The sequence below is a fragment of the Apiospora marii genome, assembly GCF_038362585.1.
Source record: "Apiospora marii strain CBS 49790 chromosome Unknown utg000003l_segment0_segment0, whole genome shotgun sequence".
In the NCBI taxonomy this organism is placed as follows: domain Eukaryota; kingdom Fungi; phylum Ascomycota; class Sordariomycetes; order Amphisphaeriales; family Apiosporaceae; genus Apiospora; species Apiospora marii.
The window spans coordinates 4,791,529-4,809,763 of record NW_027117374.1 but is presented as its reverse complement, the minus strand read 5'-3'; the positions used below and the strand labels follow the sequence as shown (position 1 = coordinate 4,809,763).

The following is an 18,235-nucleotide window of genomic DNA, read 5'->3' as shown; positions in this document are numbered from 1 at the left end:
TGATGGGCATGGTTGCTGGCTCGGGGTGTTTTGTGGAATTGGTGAAAACCGGCGGCCGCAAAACCTGGCAATGTAGTCAGTCACCCCTGTAGCTGTAGCTTGGTAAGACCCGTGACAGCCCAGCACAGAGAGGAAGAAAAAAATAAACGAAGACACCATATTCGAACACGGAAAAAACTGATGCTTCTTGAGTTTCGTGATGCCAAACAATGCTTTGTATGTATAACCTTACTGATTCCGTGGACCATGTGCAGTCTCTTTGCTCATTCTCGACTTTATTGGGCGACACAGTGCCGTACTCGCATCACAGGGGATATGTATGTTTGAAGATAGTTTTCCAGGCGGTATCGAGTCAGCCTGGACGGCGTAGTACATACTATTGAAGAGACCAGATACGCAGATCAAGTAGTTACTATCTATCTACGGGACATGGCCGTATGCCTCGTTGCATCACGACCCCGGTTCTCAACATACGTTGAACCGCCAAAAGAAGAAGCTGGAGTGAGCTCTGGTGGCTCACTTCCCTCGCTCACTATTGCGACAGTGCTATACATCTGGAGCCAAACACAAAAATTCCCGCCAGGCCTCGTCAAGACTCCCGGCTGCAGTGTACTAGACTCATATGTTCCGCCCGTCACATATCGCTGTGCCGCCTCTGCTTCGCGTTGGTCTCGAAACAGGGGTTCACCCATCTCTTCAGCCCAAGCAGACATCCTCCCAAGCCAGCCCGTGTGTATTAGCTCTGCGTTGAATCGTGTCACGGGTTGATACTAGTTTATAGCCCGCTGTGACTCTTGTGGAATACTGCCGCTGGCACTATGTCCCGTCTCGTCGGTTGTGCAGGGGAGTGGGGATCAAATCCTTATATCACTCATTGTTTTTTTCTCGTCTCATGGGTTTTCAGATGATTGTCAATTGAGCGTGGGTCTTGATACCCCAAAATACATCGGTGCCAACAAAGGGCCTATCTGCGGAAAGCGCCTCCGGGTGGCATACCACGGCCGTCAAAGCCTCCAAAAGGGATCTGCTCAGGGGCCCCTTGAAACCCTGGTGGGTACAGCCCAGGCGGCGGTCCTCCATAGAAGCCAGGAGGCGCAGGCGGGCCGCGGAACTCGGGGGGAAACGCACCACCAATGCCGGGAGGGAAGTTCGGAGGAAAGTTTCCAGGCATTGGCCCGTTCCGGCTGCCGGCCAGTCCGGGAGGCGGTATCATAGGACGCCCACCTGGTAGTTGCGGGATATGCTGGTTTCCTTGGATCCAGCCGGGATGTACTTGATCCAGGCCAGGAGGCACCTGTCGCTGGAGAATTTGAGTCGGCTGCGGTGGCGGCTGTTGCTGGTGCTGTTGGTGTTGCTGGTGCTGCTGGTGTTGTTGCTGCTGCTGCTGCTGCTGCTGGTGCCTCCTCTGCTCATGCTCGTGGATGAGCTGGGCTTCGTCGAAAAAGGCGGGCAGTCCTTGAGGACGCCCTTGGTGCTGTGCGGAGCCGCGCTCGCGTGCATAATCGTCACGATCGGGCGTCTGCGGGATTTGGGCCGGTCTCGATGGTTGCGGCATCCTGATGTACTGTTCCGGCCGTGTGACTTCTGGTGGATTGCGCGCACTCTGCATAAGAGTCATGAGGAACTCTTCTTTGCTGTTGCGGCTGGGAATTTGATCTCGGCCACCCTGGCCAGACAACGAAGGGTGGCGTTGACCAATAAGTTCATGGAGCATCTGCTGATCAGGTCGCATGGGCGGAAGCTGCGGCGGCAGCTGAGGTACCTGTTGGGGCCTTGGGGCATGGATCTCGTGCATTTGCGGCTGCACTTGCGACAGACTTCGACCCAAGGAATCCTGGAACGGACCGGGTGAAGAGATGGAGCCCTTGGCTTCATGGGTCTGGGGAGGGGTTGGGAAACCTCCAGATGGCGGGGTGTTGGTGAATGGTTTCTGCTTGTGTAGCTTCTGGATCAAAGACTCGAAGGCTGCCTTCTCTTCAACGTCGCTGGAGCCTGTGTGCTGCGGCTGAGAGCTACTCGAGGCTGCCGCACTCGCAAAAGCCAGAAGAGGATTCATCATGACAGGGTCAGATGCTGGAGGTCCGGCAGATGGTGTCGAGGGCTCCGTCTGTCGTTCCTGCCCGCCCTGGGCCGAGAAGAAATTCTGGAATCTCGAGCCTGTCTTGGGCTTGGCTGGCGCCCCGCTGTCCCTAACGGCTTCGAGGTGGTTCACCCTGTCAACATTGGGAGGAGGGCTGGCAAAGTTGGCAAAGAACTTGTCCGGGCCCATCTCTATGGCTGGTGCCGACTTGATCTTGGACTTTTCGGCTTCAAACGCATTACCACGGGTGGTATCGAGATTAGAAAGAGCAGCAGGTGGCGCGTCAACTCTGGCAGAGCCGCCCTTGGTTGCTTTCATACTCTCCATGAACTTCTTGAGATCCGCTTCTGTATGGCCTTGAGCGCTTTCTTCGGCAGGCTCGTCCAGCCACTCAGGCTCACGCTCCTGGCGATGATCCCGATCCCATCTGCGGTCATAGTTGCGATCATTGCGATCGTTACGATCGTTGCGGTCATTGCGATCCTTGGGCTTGTCGCCCTCGTCGCGATCTCTCCAACTCTTGCCCCTGTCGAAGCGCTCGCGAGCTGACGGCGGTTCAGCATCAGTGTTGTTTCCCCCTAGACCAGGGTGGTTGTTCCGTCTTTCTAGGCAGTCCATTGCGGCGGGGCTTCTCGCTCTCATCAGCATCCCTGTCTCGACCAAACTCTCCAAAGTTGCTGCGGCGAGGCTTTTTATCCTCGCTGTCGTCCGTGTGGCCATCTCGTACACGTCGTTCAGGCGCGAGTTTCTCGGGGCGTTCACCCATGCGGCCATGGAACCGCTCAGCGCCTTCGTGGCCAAAACTCTTGCGCGGCTTCACGGTGCTCCAGCCGTCACTATCCTGGTCGGCGTTCTCGCGACGACGGAAGTCTTTTCGGCCATCACGGTCTTTGCTATTGCGTTCGGGGGCATCTCCCTCGCCATTTCGGCGAAGCTGGGCAAATCGGTCGGTCTTATCGTTTTCAAAGGGCTTACCAGCCCGGAGCAGAGTCGCGGAATTGAACGTGGTCCTTGGCGGACCAAGAACAATGTCGTCAGGGTCTGTAAATCCAAGTCAGCAAATGCGATCGGCGTTGAGGTTGGGGGGTCAGAAAACGCACTCGCAGAGTTGCGCGACGTATGCCTGTCTACTCCTGGTCGCCTGTTGGTGCCATCCAGCAGAGCAGTGTCGTTTCTTGGCCTCTCGGTGCCAGTCTTGACGCCTCCAGCGGCTGGGGGGTTGCGGAAGGTCTCTGGAGGAGGGCCCATCCACTCCTCAGGAGGAGGCAGAGTACTCGGCTTTACACATAGCGGGGACTGCCGCAAATGGAGCAGTATGTCTACTGGATATCGCGTTGCCATGGCATCTGAGGAGCTGGCGGTTGCAAGCTCAGCTGTAGAGTCGATTGGAGAAGGATGGATGTGTGTGAAGAAAGTGCGGTCGACCAAGCGACCGACTCAGCTGCAAAGACAGCCTGGAGTTGAATAGGGAGAGGTGATGGATGTGATGTAACGTCAGTCGGTTGGTAGATGCGTCTTTTCCTGGCTGGGCTGGGACTAAAACCTGATCGTTGCGCTTTCTGCTCGGTGTGGTGGTGATTCTGGTCGAGATGTAAAAAAAGCAGCAGCTGCTGAAGTAGGCAGGTTGGAATATGTATGTGCGGGGTGTGTCGGTGTGTAGAGGAGATTTGATTTTACGAGGTAAAGGGTGCGTGAGAGTAGAGTAGCAGTGCGTGCGTGCGCGCGAGGTAGGTAGAGGGAGAGAGAGACGTGGTAGAGGCAGCTGTGGTTTCGCTCGCTCCGATCAGACCCCAATCCAGTTCCAAATTGGAGACAAGACAGGTCAACGGAGGTGAGGAAGGAACCACCGACCAAGCCAATTGGCACAAGCCCCAAGCTCCTTTTTGGGTCTTTTGTCGGCCGTTCGTTGGCGGTGCCAGATGGAGGGCTTGCTTCCTTTCAATTGGAGAGGGTATATCCAGGATATCTTTTCTGATCAATAGGGTTCTGGGGCAACAGACGGCGGTTTATTGATGATGCACGGAACGATTTTGCAGCAGCAGAGAGAGTAGTGTGTGCGTGTGGTGTTGTGTGTGTTGAGTGCAACGTGGTTCAGAAAATAATCGGCTTGCTGTTCGGTTTGGTTCGTAACCTACGTACTTGAGACGACTGGGCAGCTGGATCAGGAGCTGCTGGTTGGGTAGCGTCAGAGGTGTCCTGTAGTGGCAGTGGTGAGTGTGGCCATATCAACTTGATCTGCGGCTTGTAGCATCACTGAGGACGGACACTGTAGGCCTTAACTATGTTTGTACCGACCTAATACTTCGAATTCTCGAGTTTGGTTCTACCGTTCATCGTCGACGTTTTCCAGTACTCTTCCAAAGCTTAAATGCACTTTATCTTTCAAATGTTATTCTTTCTATCTTGGGTACCGCTCGAGAAGGGCTACCGAATCCCGGGCACGTAGAACCTGGGGGGTGTGTGTGCATTCTCTCTACCGTAGAGCGTGAGCAACCTGGTAGACAGTTCTACGTAACGGTACGTCCCCAGTCAGGTAGCTGGCAGTATCCACAGTAAGACGGGAGACGGGGTCTTGCTGGCTTACGAGGGGTAAGTAAATGGTCAGTGCTCTGGACCTCGCATATCAATACCGACACCTGCAGAAAGGGGAAGTTCTCCTTTTAGCTGTTGACCAGCCTCACTCCTTTTGCGTTATTCATTCCTATTTGATATCCGATGCCATCATGGGGCCCGGGGATACAAACTGGCGACAAGCAATATTCTGTCTTCTTCTAAGCCTCCATCGTGAACGGGGGTATCATGGGCAAAAGCAACCATCAACTAACTCCTTGCAATCCTGGCCGCTTGAACATGCTGTACTGCCATATCAGATAAATCAAGCATCAGGATCGCTCTCCACTTCTCTAATTCGGACTGTCAAGCCCAAGTCTTCGCGCAGCCTCATGAGCATGTCTCGAGCCCAGCAGATGGTAACCATGATGCCAAGCGCATTCCAACCCTCCTGATAGGCCTCCGCCATGTTCATAGTGAGTGGTGTATGAGTCTTGGCTTCTGAATTAGCCGCGTCGAGGCTGACAATAATCATTGACGAACCCAAGATGACAAATCCGTAGATCACCGGAACCTCGGGGTGGCTCGATAGAGATTTGAATTCACGCTCATCAAACTGCTTGCGCCAGCGTTCAGCCAGACGGGCCAGTTGATTTTCCACATCGACTACTGAAGCGTCGGGGCTGCCAGAAACATCCATTATCTCGATGTTGGGGAGAAGTTCGCCTTTATAGGCGATTAAGTTCCCGTCAGCCCATGACCACTGAATAGCATCACTGAGGAGTTTGTGGATTCGTCTAGACATGTCTTTCTGGATGGTTCTTCGTTTGGCAGCCTTCTCTGCGTTGGTCCAGCGCTTGTCCCTAGCGACCTTAGCCTGCTTGGTTCGAAGATCTCGGATACGCGAAGCCACTTCGATGAAGTGGCGGAGATGGTGGGCGCCTATACGTGGTCAGTAGAAGATCGTCTCGAGCGGGGCTACCAGTCATAAAACTGTCTAGACCTACCTCGAACTTCGTACTTGTCTTCGTGGGCGTAGATCCTTGGCCTGGCAGCCATCCCCTTGGTCTGATGGTAGAACATACAGTCGGAAACCGGAGCTCCGAGGAAGTGAATCTTCCATGTTGAGGGGAGTAACGAGAACTCATCCCGGCCCTTCAGCACCGCATTGAGTACAATCTGCTCACGACGCCAATGAGCAAGTGCGTCATATTCGCTATCGCTTCCCTCAAGGTCTGACTCGGCCTTGACATCTACGTCATCGTCATTATCGTCCTCAGCTTCTGATACTGATTTTTCGCGGCGTATCTCCCCTTCAGTCTTGCCATAGAAGGAAGAGGAGCGGCGGAGTTGTTTCCGGCTCCTACCCTGGTCTTCGTCATCCAGGGGATCGTACTTCCGTTTGATCGCACCCGTTCGTTCTACAATTGGACTACCGAGGTGGAAGACGGTTGATTCCCCCTCGACCTTCACTTCGCGCTCGCCTGGGAGATGATCCTTGCTTTGGTTGACGCCGTGAGGATCATCATCAGATTCAATAGAGGTACGTATGGTACCCTGAATTTCTTGCTGGAGGCCTTCATCAGGAGCGGTTTCCTTCACAAAGCGTGCGATAGTTGGAGATACTTCTGTCAAGGGGTTGCTCCTTGGCCTGGACTCAATGGACTTGGGCGTCAATGGCAAAAGGCCCCTTTGAACAGATCCAGCTCCATCGTCCCCCTTCTGCGGAGTTGTGCTTGGCAGACTGGGCTCAGGCGTTATAGCCGACAGACAGTGAAGAGCAGTGTCTCTCAGATTTGGTGTTTTGCCTTGGTTTGGTTCGGGGATTGATCTGTCGAAGACGTACTCCCCATCCTCTTCCTTAACCTTCACAGGCTCGTCGAAACGAACGTGCATCCGCGGGGTTACCTGCATTGTGTCTGAGCCGCTCTCACGAGTCAGATGATTTGGGCCACATAGCCTCATCAATGTGACCGGAGGCGAGCTGGTGAAATGAGATGGTGTCAGCGATCCGCCACACTGTCCTTACACGAAAGCCGGCTGGTGCAAACTTCTGAATCGGCAACTTCGGCAATGGTGTAGTGAGCCCTATCAGTAGATGACAAGGTGCAAAGTCGAGTTGGCCTAAGTTGTTGCGAGTATACACACTCAAATGAAGCAGGGTAACAACAGAATTCAGGGTTGTTGATGCGAGATGGACGTGTCAATCAAGAACTGGCTTGGTGGGAAACAGCATGTAGCTGCAGCCCTTGACGGACGTCCCCTGTAGGATGATATACCTTTGATTGTTCTTGATTGTAGATCTGATGCAATTGTGCAAAATCAAGTGAGGTGAAGAGGAAGTGACTGAACGAATTTACGATTAGCTATTGGCCAAGCCAAGCACACAAGCTTCACTGCTGCTTCATCAAGCAGCTGCAGTTAATGCATGTACCAATCGAGAGCTTGCTCCACTCGGGCCAGCAGCTTATTTACCTAGACTCTACAGGCAGCTGTTACGTCAATTGATTTGAACGATTTCGACTGGTTATTGCCATGTGGCCTCCTATATATTGCTAATTCACCCAGGAATACTATAGTGAGTAGTCTTTGGAAGGGCTCTCTTCAGATACTTTAGATACCAGCTTGTTCACATATGAGGCACTCCCTCTCACTGCCTGCATGCAGGCAGGTACTTGTCGCATGTACTTCGTTATGTCATGCATGCAACCAATTTGATCAAACCAAGAAGGCACCCCACTTTAAGAACTTGCAAGAGCCGTCGAGAGAGTCTTACCCTTTCGGGCTTAACAGCGATCTACGGCTCCCGGCCTTGGCCCATTTGCTTGTCGCGACACACGCGCCTAGAAGCCCAGTCCAGTGGTAAAAGTGCGACGACGTTTCAATGTCGAGATTGCGCATCGCAAGCCAAAACATACTTACCTACCTACAACAACACTGCCTGCACGCATCCATCCGAAAGCCCCTTTATCGCCCCCCAAAATCGTATCTTTAATTGGTCCGCCTTCGCCTTGCCGTGAAGCCTCGACCTGGTTTCAATAGCCGTCTCTCTTTTGGATGAAGTCTGTTTTGTTGTGCTGCCAGCCCTATCAATCCTAGTTTTTGTCGACGTCACTCGGCGTCTCCCTTGGCCTTTGACTGATCGCAATCCCCCCAGAACATGACCGCAGCCACACAGTCATGGCAACCGATTACAATAAATTGAAGGTCGTAGATCTCCGGGCAGAGCTCAAAAACAGAAGTCTTCCCACAAATGGCTTAAAAGCAGAACTTGTCGCAAGACTGGAAGACGCAGACTCGGGCGACGCCAACCAGGAAGACCCTGAAGAAATCCCTAGCCCTACCGATGAGCAAGAAGCAATCCTACCCACCCAAGACGAAAGCAATGAGCCGGAGGAGGCGCCCGCACAATCAGAGGCAGTGAAGGAAGCTGGAGTGGACGATGTTATTGTAGAAGACGCCCAAGATGATGCGCCTTCCGTGCCGGAAGCGGGAGCGGAAGCGCCAGTGCCCAATGGCGACGAAACCGGTGCGGCAAGTGAGCCTTCCGCTTCAACGGCCCCAGACCCAGGGCCTCTTGCCACATCAACCAATTCCGCTGCATCGAGTGCCCAGCCCGAACCATCAGCCGTGCCCAGCCCGTCCGAGGCTCTGCAAGATTCGCAGAAGCGCAGGCGTCGATCCACAACCCCAGTCCCAGATAGAGATGAAGTCTTGCGGAAACGAGCGAAGAAGGAGACAGGCGTCGAGGTTGAAACAGTGCCTGTTGGGGAGGAACAACCTATAACGGCAGAGGATCCCACGTCACAGCCCGAGGAAAAAGAGGTTGAAATGGTTGATGACAATCAGATTGTTGCTGAAGAAGCTGCAGTCGCGAATGCGGATGCGGGGCAACTGCACGACAACAAACTTGAGAACAATCAAGGTGACTCCCAAAACGGAGAACAAGGGGACGTACTGATGCCTGACCACCAGGACCTTGACCAAGATCGGCCTTACGCAAGGTCGGAGGGGCAAAGTGACACCCACATGGAAGACCAACAACCGCAAGTTCCTGCCTCCGAGGTAGAACGCGACGTCGAGCCCTCCATCCACCCTGCTACTGCCGCTCTGTACATCAAGAATTTTATGAGACCTCTTCGACCGCAGCAAGTGCAGGATCACCTCGCCCAATTGGCAACGCCAGTCGGCGCCGACTTTGATGATCGCGTCGTTGTCGATTTCTACCTCGACAACATACGCACCCACACACTTGTTGTGTTCAGCACAACGTCGGCTGCCTCGCGTGTTCGCACTGCACTTCACGGAACCGTGTGGCCCGAAGAGTCTACCCGAAAACCTCTTTGGGTTGATTATTTCCCTCCCGAAATGTTTGACGAATGGGTCGACGCCGAGACAGCCGGCCGCGGTGGACGTGGCTCCTTCAACCGCTTCGAGGTCATCTACGACGAAGATCGTGATGGGAACGTGATGGCTCGCCTCGAAGAAGGTAGTGCGGCCCCTCCTGCAGCGAAAGGTCCCCCCTCTCAGTCATCCGAACGCAAAATGTCAATCCCTACTGGCCCTCGTGGCATGTCCGGAATCGAAGGTGCACCTCTGGGTCCCCGCGGGTTCCAGTCCGGTAGTCGAGGACCGCCCGTGCAGTCCGGCAGCGGCAGACTCGACAGAATGGATTCTCAAAACACCACACGCGCCTTCCCCTCTATCGCATATACGCCTGTACCCATAGAGATCGCCGACAGGCGTCTCGCAGCAATTGCAGACGCCAAGACCAAGGACTACGACAGAGACTTTGGCAAAGAGTACCGGCGCTATTTCTTCGAACGAGGCGACTTGTTGGTGGATCGCGGCCCGGAGATCTTCTTGGGCATTCGGCCTCCTCACCGAGAGCGCGAGCGCCGACGCGGTGGTGGGCAAGATTTTGGTGGAGGTCGGCTGGACGGCGGACGCCGCAGAAGAGGTGGAGGTGGTGGCCGCCGCAACAATCGAGATGGTCCCATGCCCATGCCTCATGGTGTTCCCCGGGGAGGAGACCGCTACCGCGGCGCGGCTTCGTCAGGCCCTGCTTTCGACGACAGAGGCGGAGACCGATATCGAGGAAATGGCTACGGCCGCTACTGAAGCAAATCAACCTCGAAACGGTGGACTGACAAGATGAGGAAAGACGCATGATGCCAAAGTGGTCAGACGTACAGCAAGGGTATGCCGTGACTAACAATGGTCAAGAGCCCCAACCAAGATGGCTAGGTCTTTACTCGGAGCATCAGGAAGAAAGCTTGCGTATCTCCTGATCTCCAGCATTGAGCTGGTTGACACAATGAATGGCCCCTTGCTAATCTTCAGCTCCTGGAAGAGGTATAGAGATCAAGATTACTTAGACAGAGACATGCATCTCGTGTCAGGCTCGCGCCAAAAGCACCTAGGCACAGATATGCAGTGTCAAGCAAATTAAATGCGCATCTTTTTCATCATTTCTCTCTCTCTTGCTCTCCCACCCCTCCGCCCACCCCCATTCCGACACTGTGATTAACGTACTGCATTTTCCGCCTTTTCTGCCCCGGACCCCCCTGGTTTGATTTATACTCGTATGACTGATGGGGATATTTGACGCATACTGCCTACGACATGTCCTCTCGTAGGCCCAGAGTGTATGTATGGCGCTTATGACCGATTCTGCTTCGGTCTAAAACGTCGCCCAGACATAGCGAAGCCGTCCTCCCACCCTATTTCTTTTTTTCTATCCTCTCCTTCGCTTTCCCGTCGTCTGATTTACCCAGTCTACCTCTATGTAGAACCCCTACCGGCGAGGGGGGGTCTCCGTAGTAAAGACATCAGCAGTGCCAGGTTCGCATCTGGAAGACGCTTTGAGAAGCCCGGTGCCATCCACCACCCATTATCAGATATCGTAAGGTCCGTCTTCTGGGCGGCTAGAGGCTCGGGTCCGTACCCGCATCGAAGCCGCGCCATTGCTGCCACTGCACTGGTGGCCACTGGACCTATCAGGGCAGTATGGGGTCCGCCCGGCAGTTTCGAACGGTGGTTTATGGTAGTTTGCATGATATTCCCTAGCGGATCACGAGAGCCAGCCAGTCAGTGGTCACTACATGCAGATTGGCCCAGTTGTGGAGAGAAGGGTTTCTTGGGAGACATGGTGGGTATCGCAGCGCGACGGTCTTTTTAAGATGGAAGGAGGGAGCCTAGTATCATTTCATAATCAGCATACTATGAACAGTCTGCCAACGCTGAATATACTGATATGTGTGTTGCCATTAGCAGGCGCTTCAAATTATCATATGAGACTGATCTAATGAACTAAAAATGTTGCACGCAAGGAATGTAGGTGCTATTGTTCTTGCGGCATAGGTAGCGTCACCAAATCACGTAAATATTAGACAAAGATGTTAGTCGAAAATGGGTCTCATTTGTAAACAATTACTGATCAAATTGTTGACGGTAAACACACTAACGCCTTTTCCCCTCCCAATTCCAATCGCTATCAAGACAACAGATCCAACAAGCTTAGGCGGCATTGGCCAGAGGCTCAGGCTGGACACCGACACGTTCCCTGCTCATAATGTCGAGCATCAACTGAGAAGGTCGGTTGTCCTTGTAGACCTGCTGGGTGCCCTTGAACGCCATCACGTCCTCAATGTACTTATCGAAGAGGTAGGAGCTATCCATCGGGCCACCCTTGGCTTCGGGGTGGAACTGGGTCGAGAAGATGGGGCGCGAGGTGTGGCGCATGCCCTCGTTACTGCCGTCGTTCAGGTTGACGAAGTACTCCTTCCAATCGCTGGGAAGACTGCTGGCATCAACGGCATAACCGTGGTTCTGGCTGGTAATGTGGCATTGGCCAGTAGTGACATCCAGCGCAGGGATGTTGTGAGCCCGGTTACCGTACTTGAGCTTGATGGTGCGAGCACCAACAGCCAGAGCAAGAAGCTGGTGTCCCAAGCAGATGCCCATGACGGGAACCTGCGACGTCTCCATCAAGGTACGGAGGTTGTATACGGTCTCTTGACAGTGAGTGGGGTCACCGGGGCCGTTGGAGATGAAGACACCGTCAAAGTTGTCGGCCACCTTCTGGATCTTGAAGTTGTAAGGGAACACGGTCACACTGGCGCCTCGGCTGACCAGACTGCGGAGGATGTTCTCCTTGACACCACAGTCGATCAGGGCAATGTGGTACTTGGGGTTGGGCGCCTCAACGACGAAGGGGGCCTTGGTGCTGACGCGCTTGACCAGGTTGATCTGGCCAGGGTCGACGAAAGACTCATCCTCATCGGCGTCGTACTCGTCGCCAATGGAGATTCTGGCCAGAGAGGAACCCTGCTCCCGGAGGAAGGTGACAATCTCGCGGGTGTCGACACCCGAGATGGCCGGGATACCCTCGCGAGCGCACCAATCGCCCAGGCTCTCGACGGCGGTCCAGTGGCTGTACTTCTCCGCAACATCAGCAACCACCACTCCGGCACACTGGATGTGAGGTGACTCGAAGTATTTCAAGAGGTTGTAGTTATCCCGCATGTTGGAGGGGACACCATAGTTGCCAATCAAAGGCTGGGTGAAGACGATGATCTGGCCGCGGTAGGAGGGGTCGGTCATCGATTCGGGGTAGCCCACGAGCGAGGTAGTGAAGACGGCCTCGCCAGAGATGTTGGCATTCGCACCGAAGGCGGTTCCTCGGAAGACCGGGCCATCTCGAATGGTAAGTGTGGCCTCGACACCAGAGACGGGCTCAGTGGCTCGGGAAATGGTGGAGGGCATCTGTCTGCCCTTGCTTCCGAGAGCGACGGCGCGGTTGGCCAGCGAGGCCGCCGAGACGGAGAAGCATCGAGGTTGGGATTTGAGCCCAGCGGCGGCTCCGAAGGCAGCAGGCTTGTAAGCCTGGGAAGCAATTCGAGAGAACATTTTGGGGTTCTAGGGGTTTGGTTTGAAGGTGGAGGTAGCTATCAGATTATTCAATGAACCGTCCTTAAGCGGTCAGGGCCCGCCACAAGTGGTCTGTAGGGAGCAAAAGTAATGTTAGTCATGCTGGCAGCATGCAGCATGGTCCGCGAGCATGGCCACGTACCTGAGATATAATCCTAGAGAACCACAGAGTTAGCGAACAGACCTCCGCATTGTAACCAGAGAATGGCAGTCTGGCCGGTAAGGAGGTAGAACGGGAGAGCGAGAGGGAGAGGGAGAGAGAGGGAGAGGGAGAATGCTTACCTGCGAAGTGAAGACTGAAGATCGCCCGTTCATAAGGGCTAGGGGGCGCGGCTGCACAGTTACTGGTGGTGAGGAAACATGGACAGTCTGAGTGTCTTTGAGGGATTGAGGAATATCTAGTTCCGATTGAGGCAGAAGAGGGAGTATAGCTTAATAAGTGGGAGGGCAGGAGAGTCAGAGATGAGAAAGGAAGAGAGGGTTTTTCCGGGGATTGCCTCAGTAAAAGAGAAAAATCGATTTTAGATTTAGTGAGCGCCAGTGACTGGACTGATGAAGTGCCTGCGTCGTCGGGTCCCCTGGTGGGGTGGGAACTGATTAGGATTCTGCTCCATCTCCCCGGTCTAGGGCCAATCCCTCCAAGAAAGCCAGTCGAAAGCCAGGCTTGCAAGGCTTGCCAGAGGCTTGCTGCAGGGAGCTGCGGAGGGTTTCGAGCATTTCGTCCAGGGCAGCCCCCCACTGCCACCAATCATCGCTAGCTTATTAGATCTAAGCTCAACATGCCCGCCTAGTCACCGCCGAATCCGGAGCCCGGTCCAACCGTTCTGGTCGTGGTTATCTTTTTTTGGCTTGAATTTTTTTTTCCCTCCCGCGCGCGCGCCCTCGCTCCCCTGAAGGAATGCCAATCGGAGCCAGCCTTTTCGGGCCACTGAGACCAATGTGTCACCGAGATGCATCTAACCTTACTTGGCCCATTGCAAGATAAACGTGGTTTTGGTTCCGCGAGGGGCTCCCAACCATTGCCAGCTCTACCAAGATGGAAAAGCTGGATGTCAGGGACCAATCCATCCGAGATACGACCCTAACCCCAGAACCAGTCCAGACGTCATTCCTGCGAGTTACCCCCCTAACCCCTCCCCAAAAGGCCATTTATTTTGCTGACCCGCCAAATGCCACACACGCCAAATCCTGCCCGCACAGTTGGTCTGTGAGTTCAGTTCGTGCACCTTAGTATAGAGATAAAGCTAGGGAGCAGTCACCCAATCAGATGATTGGAAGCTATTATGTATCCAAATGACATGAGATATCACAACCCTCAGTAGGTAAGTAATAATGCAAATGTGTCCAGCATGATAGGAACTTGGGCGCGACACGTATAGTCTTTCACCTTGAACATGCTTATCAGCACTTGCTTTTGACTATATTAGTAGTATATTAGCAAGTGGATTGCGTCGAGTCGCGGAACTCCCTGATCCTCAAAGATGGCCAGAGTCCAATCCTTACATGCGCACGTTCACCGTATCTTGGGCCATCCAACCATAGCGCCTGTTTGCTGAATTGCGGTCACGCACTGTTTGGAAGTTCTAGGCCAACAGGCTTCGTCGGCTGATCACATGCACGATACCCGGCGTAGGCAATGGTGCTAGAGTTGCTTATTGTAGCATAGGGCGCTTGGTTCGGGTGGCAGGTAACATCAATTGGCATAGGCTGTATACTCGCCGTTTTGTCATACCAAGGTTTGTCAAAACATCGATGCATATGCTGAGGCAACCGCACAGACGAGACTCACGCGTTGGCAATCAAGAAAAGGAAACGTCACAGTTTTGATTGAGGCCCAGTATCCTTGGTGTGTAAACAGTTGGTCTTTTCTAGTCTTGGTATATTTCGTACGATGCGCACACCGTCTATAGGGCACCAAGTTCCTTGAGTTTCGAGACCATGCCATCGACATCCTCGACCTTGCCACCGCCTTGTCTGGGCGCGGGTTCTGTTTGCGTCACGATAGTCAGCCTCTCTCCTGGTGTATGTGTACGGATATCTCTCTCTCGCGCGGTGAGTATAAAATAGGATAAATAGCACTGGACTTACCTGTGACCTTGACAACCTTCAACCGCCTCTCGTTAGCCACGCCCAAATCGCTCAGGCTCATCTTGACCAGGGGCTTCTTCTTCGCCTTCATAATGTTGGGCAAGCTCGCGTAGCGCGGCTCGTTGAGCCGCAGGTCCGTTGTGATGACCATGGGCAGCTTCGCCTTGACCGTCTCGACGCCGCCGTCGACCTCCTTGGTGACAAAGATGCTATCGCCCTCGAACTTGACCTCGCTCGCCTGGGTGGCCTGGGGCCAACCCAGCAGGCCCGCCAGCATGGGCCCCGTCTGCGCGGCGTCGTCGTCGATGCTCTGCTTGCCCAGGATCACCAGGTTGCTCTTCTCCTGGTCGACCAGGGCGCGCAGCATCTTGGCCACGGCCAGTGGCTCCATCTCGTCGCCCTCCTTGCCCTCGACGTGCACGGCGCGGTCGGCCCCCATGGCCATGGCGGTGCGCAGGATGTCCTGGGACTTGGGCGGGCCTGCGCTGACGACGCAGATGTCCTCGACGCCGGGCGGGTAGCGCTTCTTCTCGCGGATTCGGACCGACTCTTCGACCGAGAGCTCGTCGAAGGGGTTCATGCTGTGCTTGACGCCGGCCGTCTCGACCGCCGTCTGGGCCTTGTTGACTCGGGGTTTGACCTGCCATGAGCGAATGCCGGTATTAGCTATGGACGCATCTATTAAATCACCTATGCCGCACAGGCAGATGGTGGTTTGACACTGACATGAAGGGGCATAACTTACCGCATAGTCAATAACCCGTTTTACGGGCACCAGAATCCGTAAAGCTGACATGGTAACAGGAATTGGCTTGTTTGAGGCGGATCTGCAACCGTGATGCTTCCGAATCAGCGGCGGAGAGAGTGATATGTCTATCCCGAGCCCCGGCTGCTGAATGACGCTGGCGCTGGAAAAGCCGCTAGACAACAGCGGCTAGTGTCGGGCCCAACCTCGGTATCTGGCACGTGATACCCTTCTGCAACGCAGCACTCCCCCAGGTGCTCCTATTAAGTCCATCACGATTTAGGGAGGGCCTGCATGTGTATAATTGATCCAAACATATTCCCTGATGTATCATGGCGTCAAAGCAGCCGTGGAGCACAACTGCAGTCGACCACAGGAGCAGCAAACCAAGTTCCACCAAACCATGTCTGCAATCATCACCGTGGTTATAGCGTTATCATCACATGTCGATATACACATAGATAGAGATCTAGAGCATTCAATCATGTATACGCTACCCAATCGATATTCCTAACTCGTACAGATCATTCAGACTGGAATGGTCATCTACCTGCAAGATGCACTTTCTACCTTCTACGCTCGCAGCTGGGTGCGTGTAAGCAAAGCTCTAAGCTCTATCTTCTACCAGCAAAGCACCTTTGTCTTTCGTCCATCCGTCAGTCCCCGGGGTATCTACCTGCATACACATTTACCAATCGTCCCACTCATCATCCTTCTTCGCCGTTGCCGACCCGGAGGCGCCGCCCTTGTTCGCCTTGCCCATAGCAGACGTGCCAATCGAGCTGTACTTGGGGCCCGTGCCGTGTCTCTGATCGGCTACTGACGAGAAGTCGTCCCAGAACGCCTTCTTGCTCTCGTCCACATTTGCGCCGCCTGCGCGTCGTGGTTGCCCATCTGGCCCCTCGACGAAGCGGGAAAAGCCTTCGTGGGCGCCCTTAACTCCAGCCTGGGCTGCTTTGCCCGCGTTTGCAGCTGCAATTCTTGCCTGCGCCGCAAAGTCGGACTCCCCAATCTGTCCGCTCATTAGCATACTGTAGCCAAAGTGAATGTCATCAACAATGTCGGCGGATCAAGAAGGGAAATAGCTCACCTGTTTAGCAGTAGGTTGGATGTAATCGTCATTCAAGGTCTTGGCGGTTTTCCCGACCGTGCTTGTGAACCAGCCAAATCCCTTGGTTAGAGCAGCCACAGGATCCTTCTGTAGCTCCTCGAAGTTCGGGACGCCTTGACCCTCGTTCTTCGCCGGCATGGGGGTGTTGCCAAAGCCGGCGTATTTGCCTCCCTGGCTGGGTGGAACATGCTCCGGACGCGACGCGTTGTCTGCGCCCAGTTTGGCAAAATATTTGTCGTCGACCTTGGCCTTGCTGCCCGGCGGGTTGGGGCTGGCGGTGCGGCTCCCGCTGGTGGCAACGCCCTGAAGGGGAGTCGCGCTTCGGCTGATAGGTTTCTGCGGGCCTTTGTTGGCAGCAGGAGGCTGCGGTGTTGTCTTGCGCTCGCCCGGGACATATTCGCGACCCTCAACCTTGGCGCTCAGCCTTTCCTTCCACTCCTCGCCGACCTCGCCACTGTAGCGCTCGGCAATGGTAGCATCGTCCCAGCTAAGTCCGAGCATCTTCGTGTCGTCGTGGTTCTCGAAAAAGTTGCGCCAGCCGTCGTTGCCGCCCAAACGCATCCGCTCGATCTCAGCCTGTTTGAAGGCATCCATGGTGACGGAGCGGACGAAGGAGATATGTACCCCCAGACCGCGATGGACTCCGGCGCATGATAGGCAGATGAAGACGCCGAATTTCGGGGACGCCCACTGTGGATTGGGCGCATTGCAATCGCAGCAATTGTTGTTGTTGTTCGTTTTTTGTATGGCGAGAAGCTAATGCGAGAAGCCAGTCGAGCCTGGTCAGCAGATGCTCGTCCAGGTGGTCCAGACAACATCAAAGCCATGTATGCGCACTTGCGCTATAGTACCCAAGAAGTATTGCCAGTTTGACCTCGTCTACTCACTCACCTTCGACCGTGTCTCGGGGTCCACCTCCCACATGGCGTTGGAAGCCATCTTGTCGTGCTGCTAATCGGAAAATGGGTTGGAATTCCCTGGTTGTCTTGCTTTACGATCAAGCAAGTAATTGAAATGAGAACAGAAGCGGGCCGGCGCTTTGTCTGGAGAAATGGCCGTCTTCTCAATGTTTAAATTACCATGCTGGCTTTAGGAGATAGGCCTGAGGTCGAGAACCCCCCAATCAAGCGACACTAGCCACGGGGTGACATTTGGGGCATGTGGCTAAACACCACCAAAAAGGTTCGATCCACTCTCTCTGTAAATGTTTCATGCATACAGAATTCCATAGGTACTATCGACAGTCTGGTTACACACACCCATTGATGGTAATACCACCGGGCTACGAAGGCCCGTCTACACCTGCTGGCCATGCGCGAACGTAAAGATGGAGTTGACTGCCGATGCGTCTTACTGCGGACCCCGCGTGCAGGCCGCTATCAAGTTATTCACGTACCTATCAATAAGCATCGGTGGCTCGTAACACTGGGTCGATGGTGTCTACAAAGTGAACGAACGCGTTGGATGCGTTTCAGTCAATATTTAATGGGTCACTTTCAAATGGAGATGGAACCCAGAAACACGTCATAATCAGTCGTTCGTTTATTGATGCACATATGAACTACCCTCAGCCCCCTCGAACTACGCTTTTCGTCCACTCCGTAAGAGGAGAGAAATCGCAAGACGAGTAAATACACAGAGCGTGAAAAGGACCGAGACAGTCGTGCGAATTAAAGATTGCGTGCCAAAAACCTGCTGCACAATGACGCATTTTGCCCACCTAGAGATG

At 54.2% G+C, this 18,235-nt stretch overlaps 6 protein-coding genes across 6 annotated transcripts; 1 reads left to right on the top strand and 5 right to left on the bottom strand.

Moving 5' to 3' along the window:
* Positions 1 to 964: 964 nt before the first annotated feature.
* PG985_005034 (uncharacterized protein) lies at positions 965 to 3,421 on the bottom strand (the record flags this gene model as incomplete). Its single annotated transcript, XM_066824803.1, has 3 exons — positions 965 to 2,606; positions 2,665 to 3,121; positions 3,181 to 3,421. The coding sequence occupies 3 exons, from the start codon at positions 3,419 to 3,421 to the stop codon at positions 965 to 967; spliced, it is 2,340 nt and encodes a 779-aa protein (XP_066687963.1).
* Positions 3,422 to 4,955: 1,534 nt separating this feature from the next.
* PG985_005033 (uncharacterized protein) lies at positions 4,956 to 6,544 on the bottom strand (the record flags this gene model as incomplete). Its single annotated transcript, XM_066824802.1, has 2 exons — positions 4,956 to 5,572; positions 5,638 to 6,544. The coding sequence occupies 2 exons, from the start codon at positions 6,542 to 6,544 to the stop codon at positions 4,956 to 4,958; spliced, it is 1,524 nt and encodes a 507-aa protein (XP_066687962.1).
* A 1,266-nt stretch (positions 6,545 to 7,810) lies between these two features.
* Positions 7,811 to 9,751, top strand: PG985_005032 (uncharacterized protein; the record flags this gene model as incomplete). Its single annotated transcript, XM_066824801.1, has 1 exon — positions 7,811 to 9,751. One exon carries the CDS (start codon positions 7,811 to 7,813, stop codon positions 9,749 to 9,751), a length of 1,941 nt encoding a protein of 646 aa, XP_066687961.1.
* Positions 9,752 to 11,149: 1,398 nt separating this feature from the next.
* PG985_005031 (carbamoyl-phosphate small subunit) lies at positions 11,150 to 12,541 on the bottom strand (the record flags this gene model as incomplete). Its single annotated transcript, XM_066824800.1, has 1 exon — positions 11,150 to 12,541. One exon carries the CDS (start codon positions 12,539 to 12,541, stop codon positions 11,150 to 11,152), a length of 1,392 nt encoding a protein of 463 aa, XP_066687960.1.
* Positions 12,542 to 14,466: 1,925 nt separating this feature from the next.
* PG985_005030 (electron transfer flavoprotein beta-subunit) lies at positions 14,467 to 15,446 on the bottom strand (the record flags this gene model as incomplete). The annotated part of the gene is made up of 3 exons (XM_066824799.1): positions 14,467 to 14,549; positions 14,651 to 15,290; positions 15,396 to 15,446. The coding sequence occupies 3 exons, from the start codon at positions 15,444 to 15,446 to the stop codon at positions 14,467 to 14,469; spliced, it is 774 nt and encodes a 257-aa protein (XP_066687959.1).
* Positions 15,447 to 16,083: 637 nt separating this feature from the next.
* PG985_005029 (zinc finger protein gcs1) lies at positions 16,084 to 17,445 on the bottom strand (the record flags this gene model as incomplete). Its single annotated transcript, XM_066824798.1, has 3 exons — positions 16,084 to 16,407; positions 16,486 to 17,262; positions 17,398 to 17,445. 3 exons carry the CDS (start codon positions 17,443 to 17,445, stop codon positions 16,084 to 16,086), a joined length of 1,149 nt encoding a protein of 382 aa, XP_066687958.1.
* Positions 17,446 to 18,235: the final 790 nt, after the last annotated feature.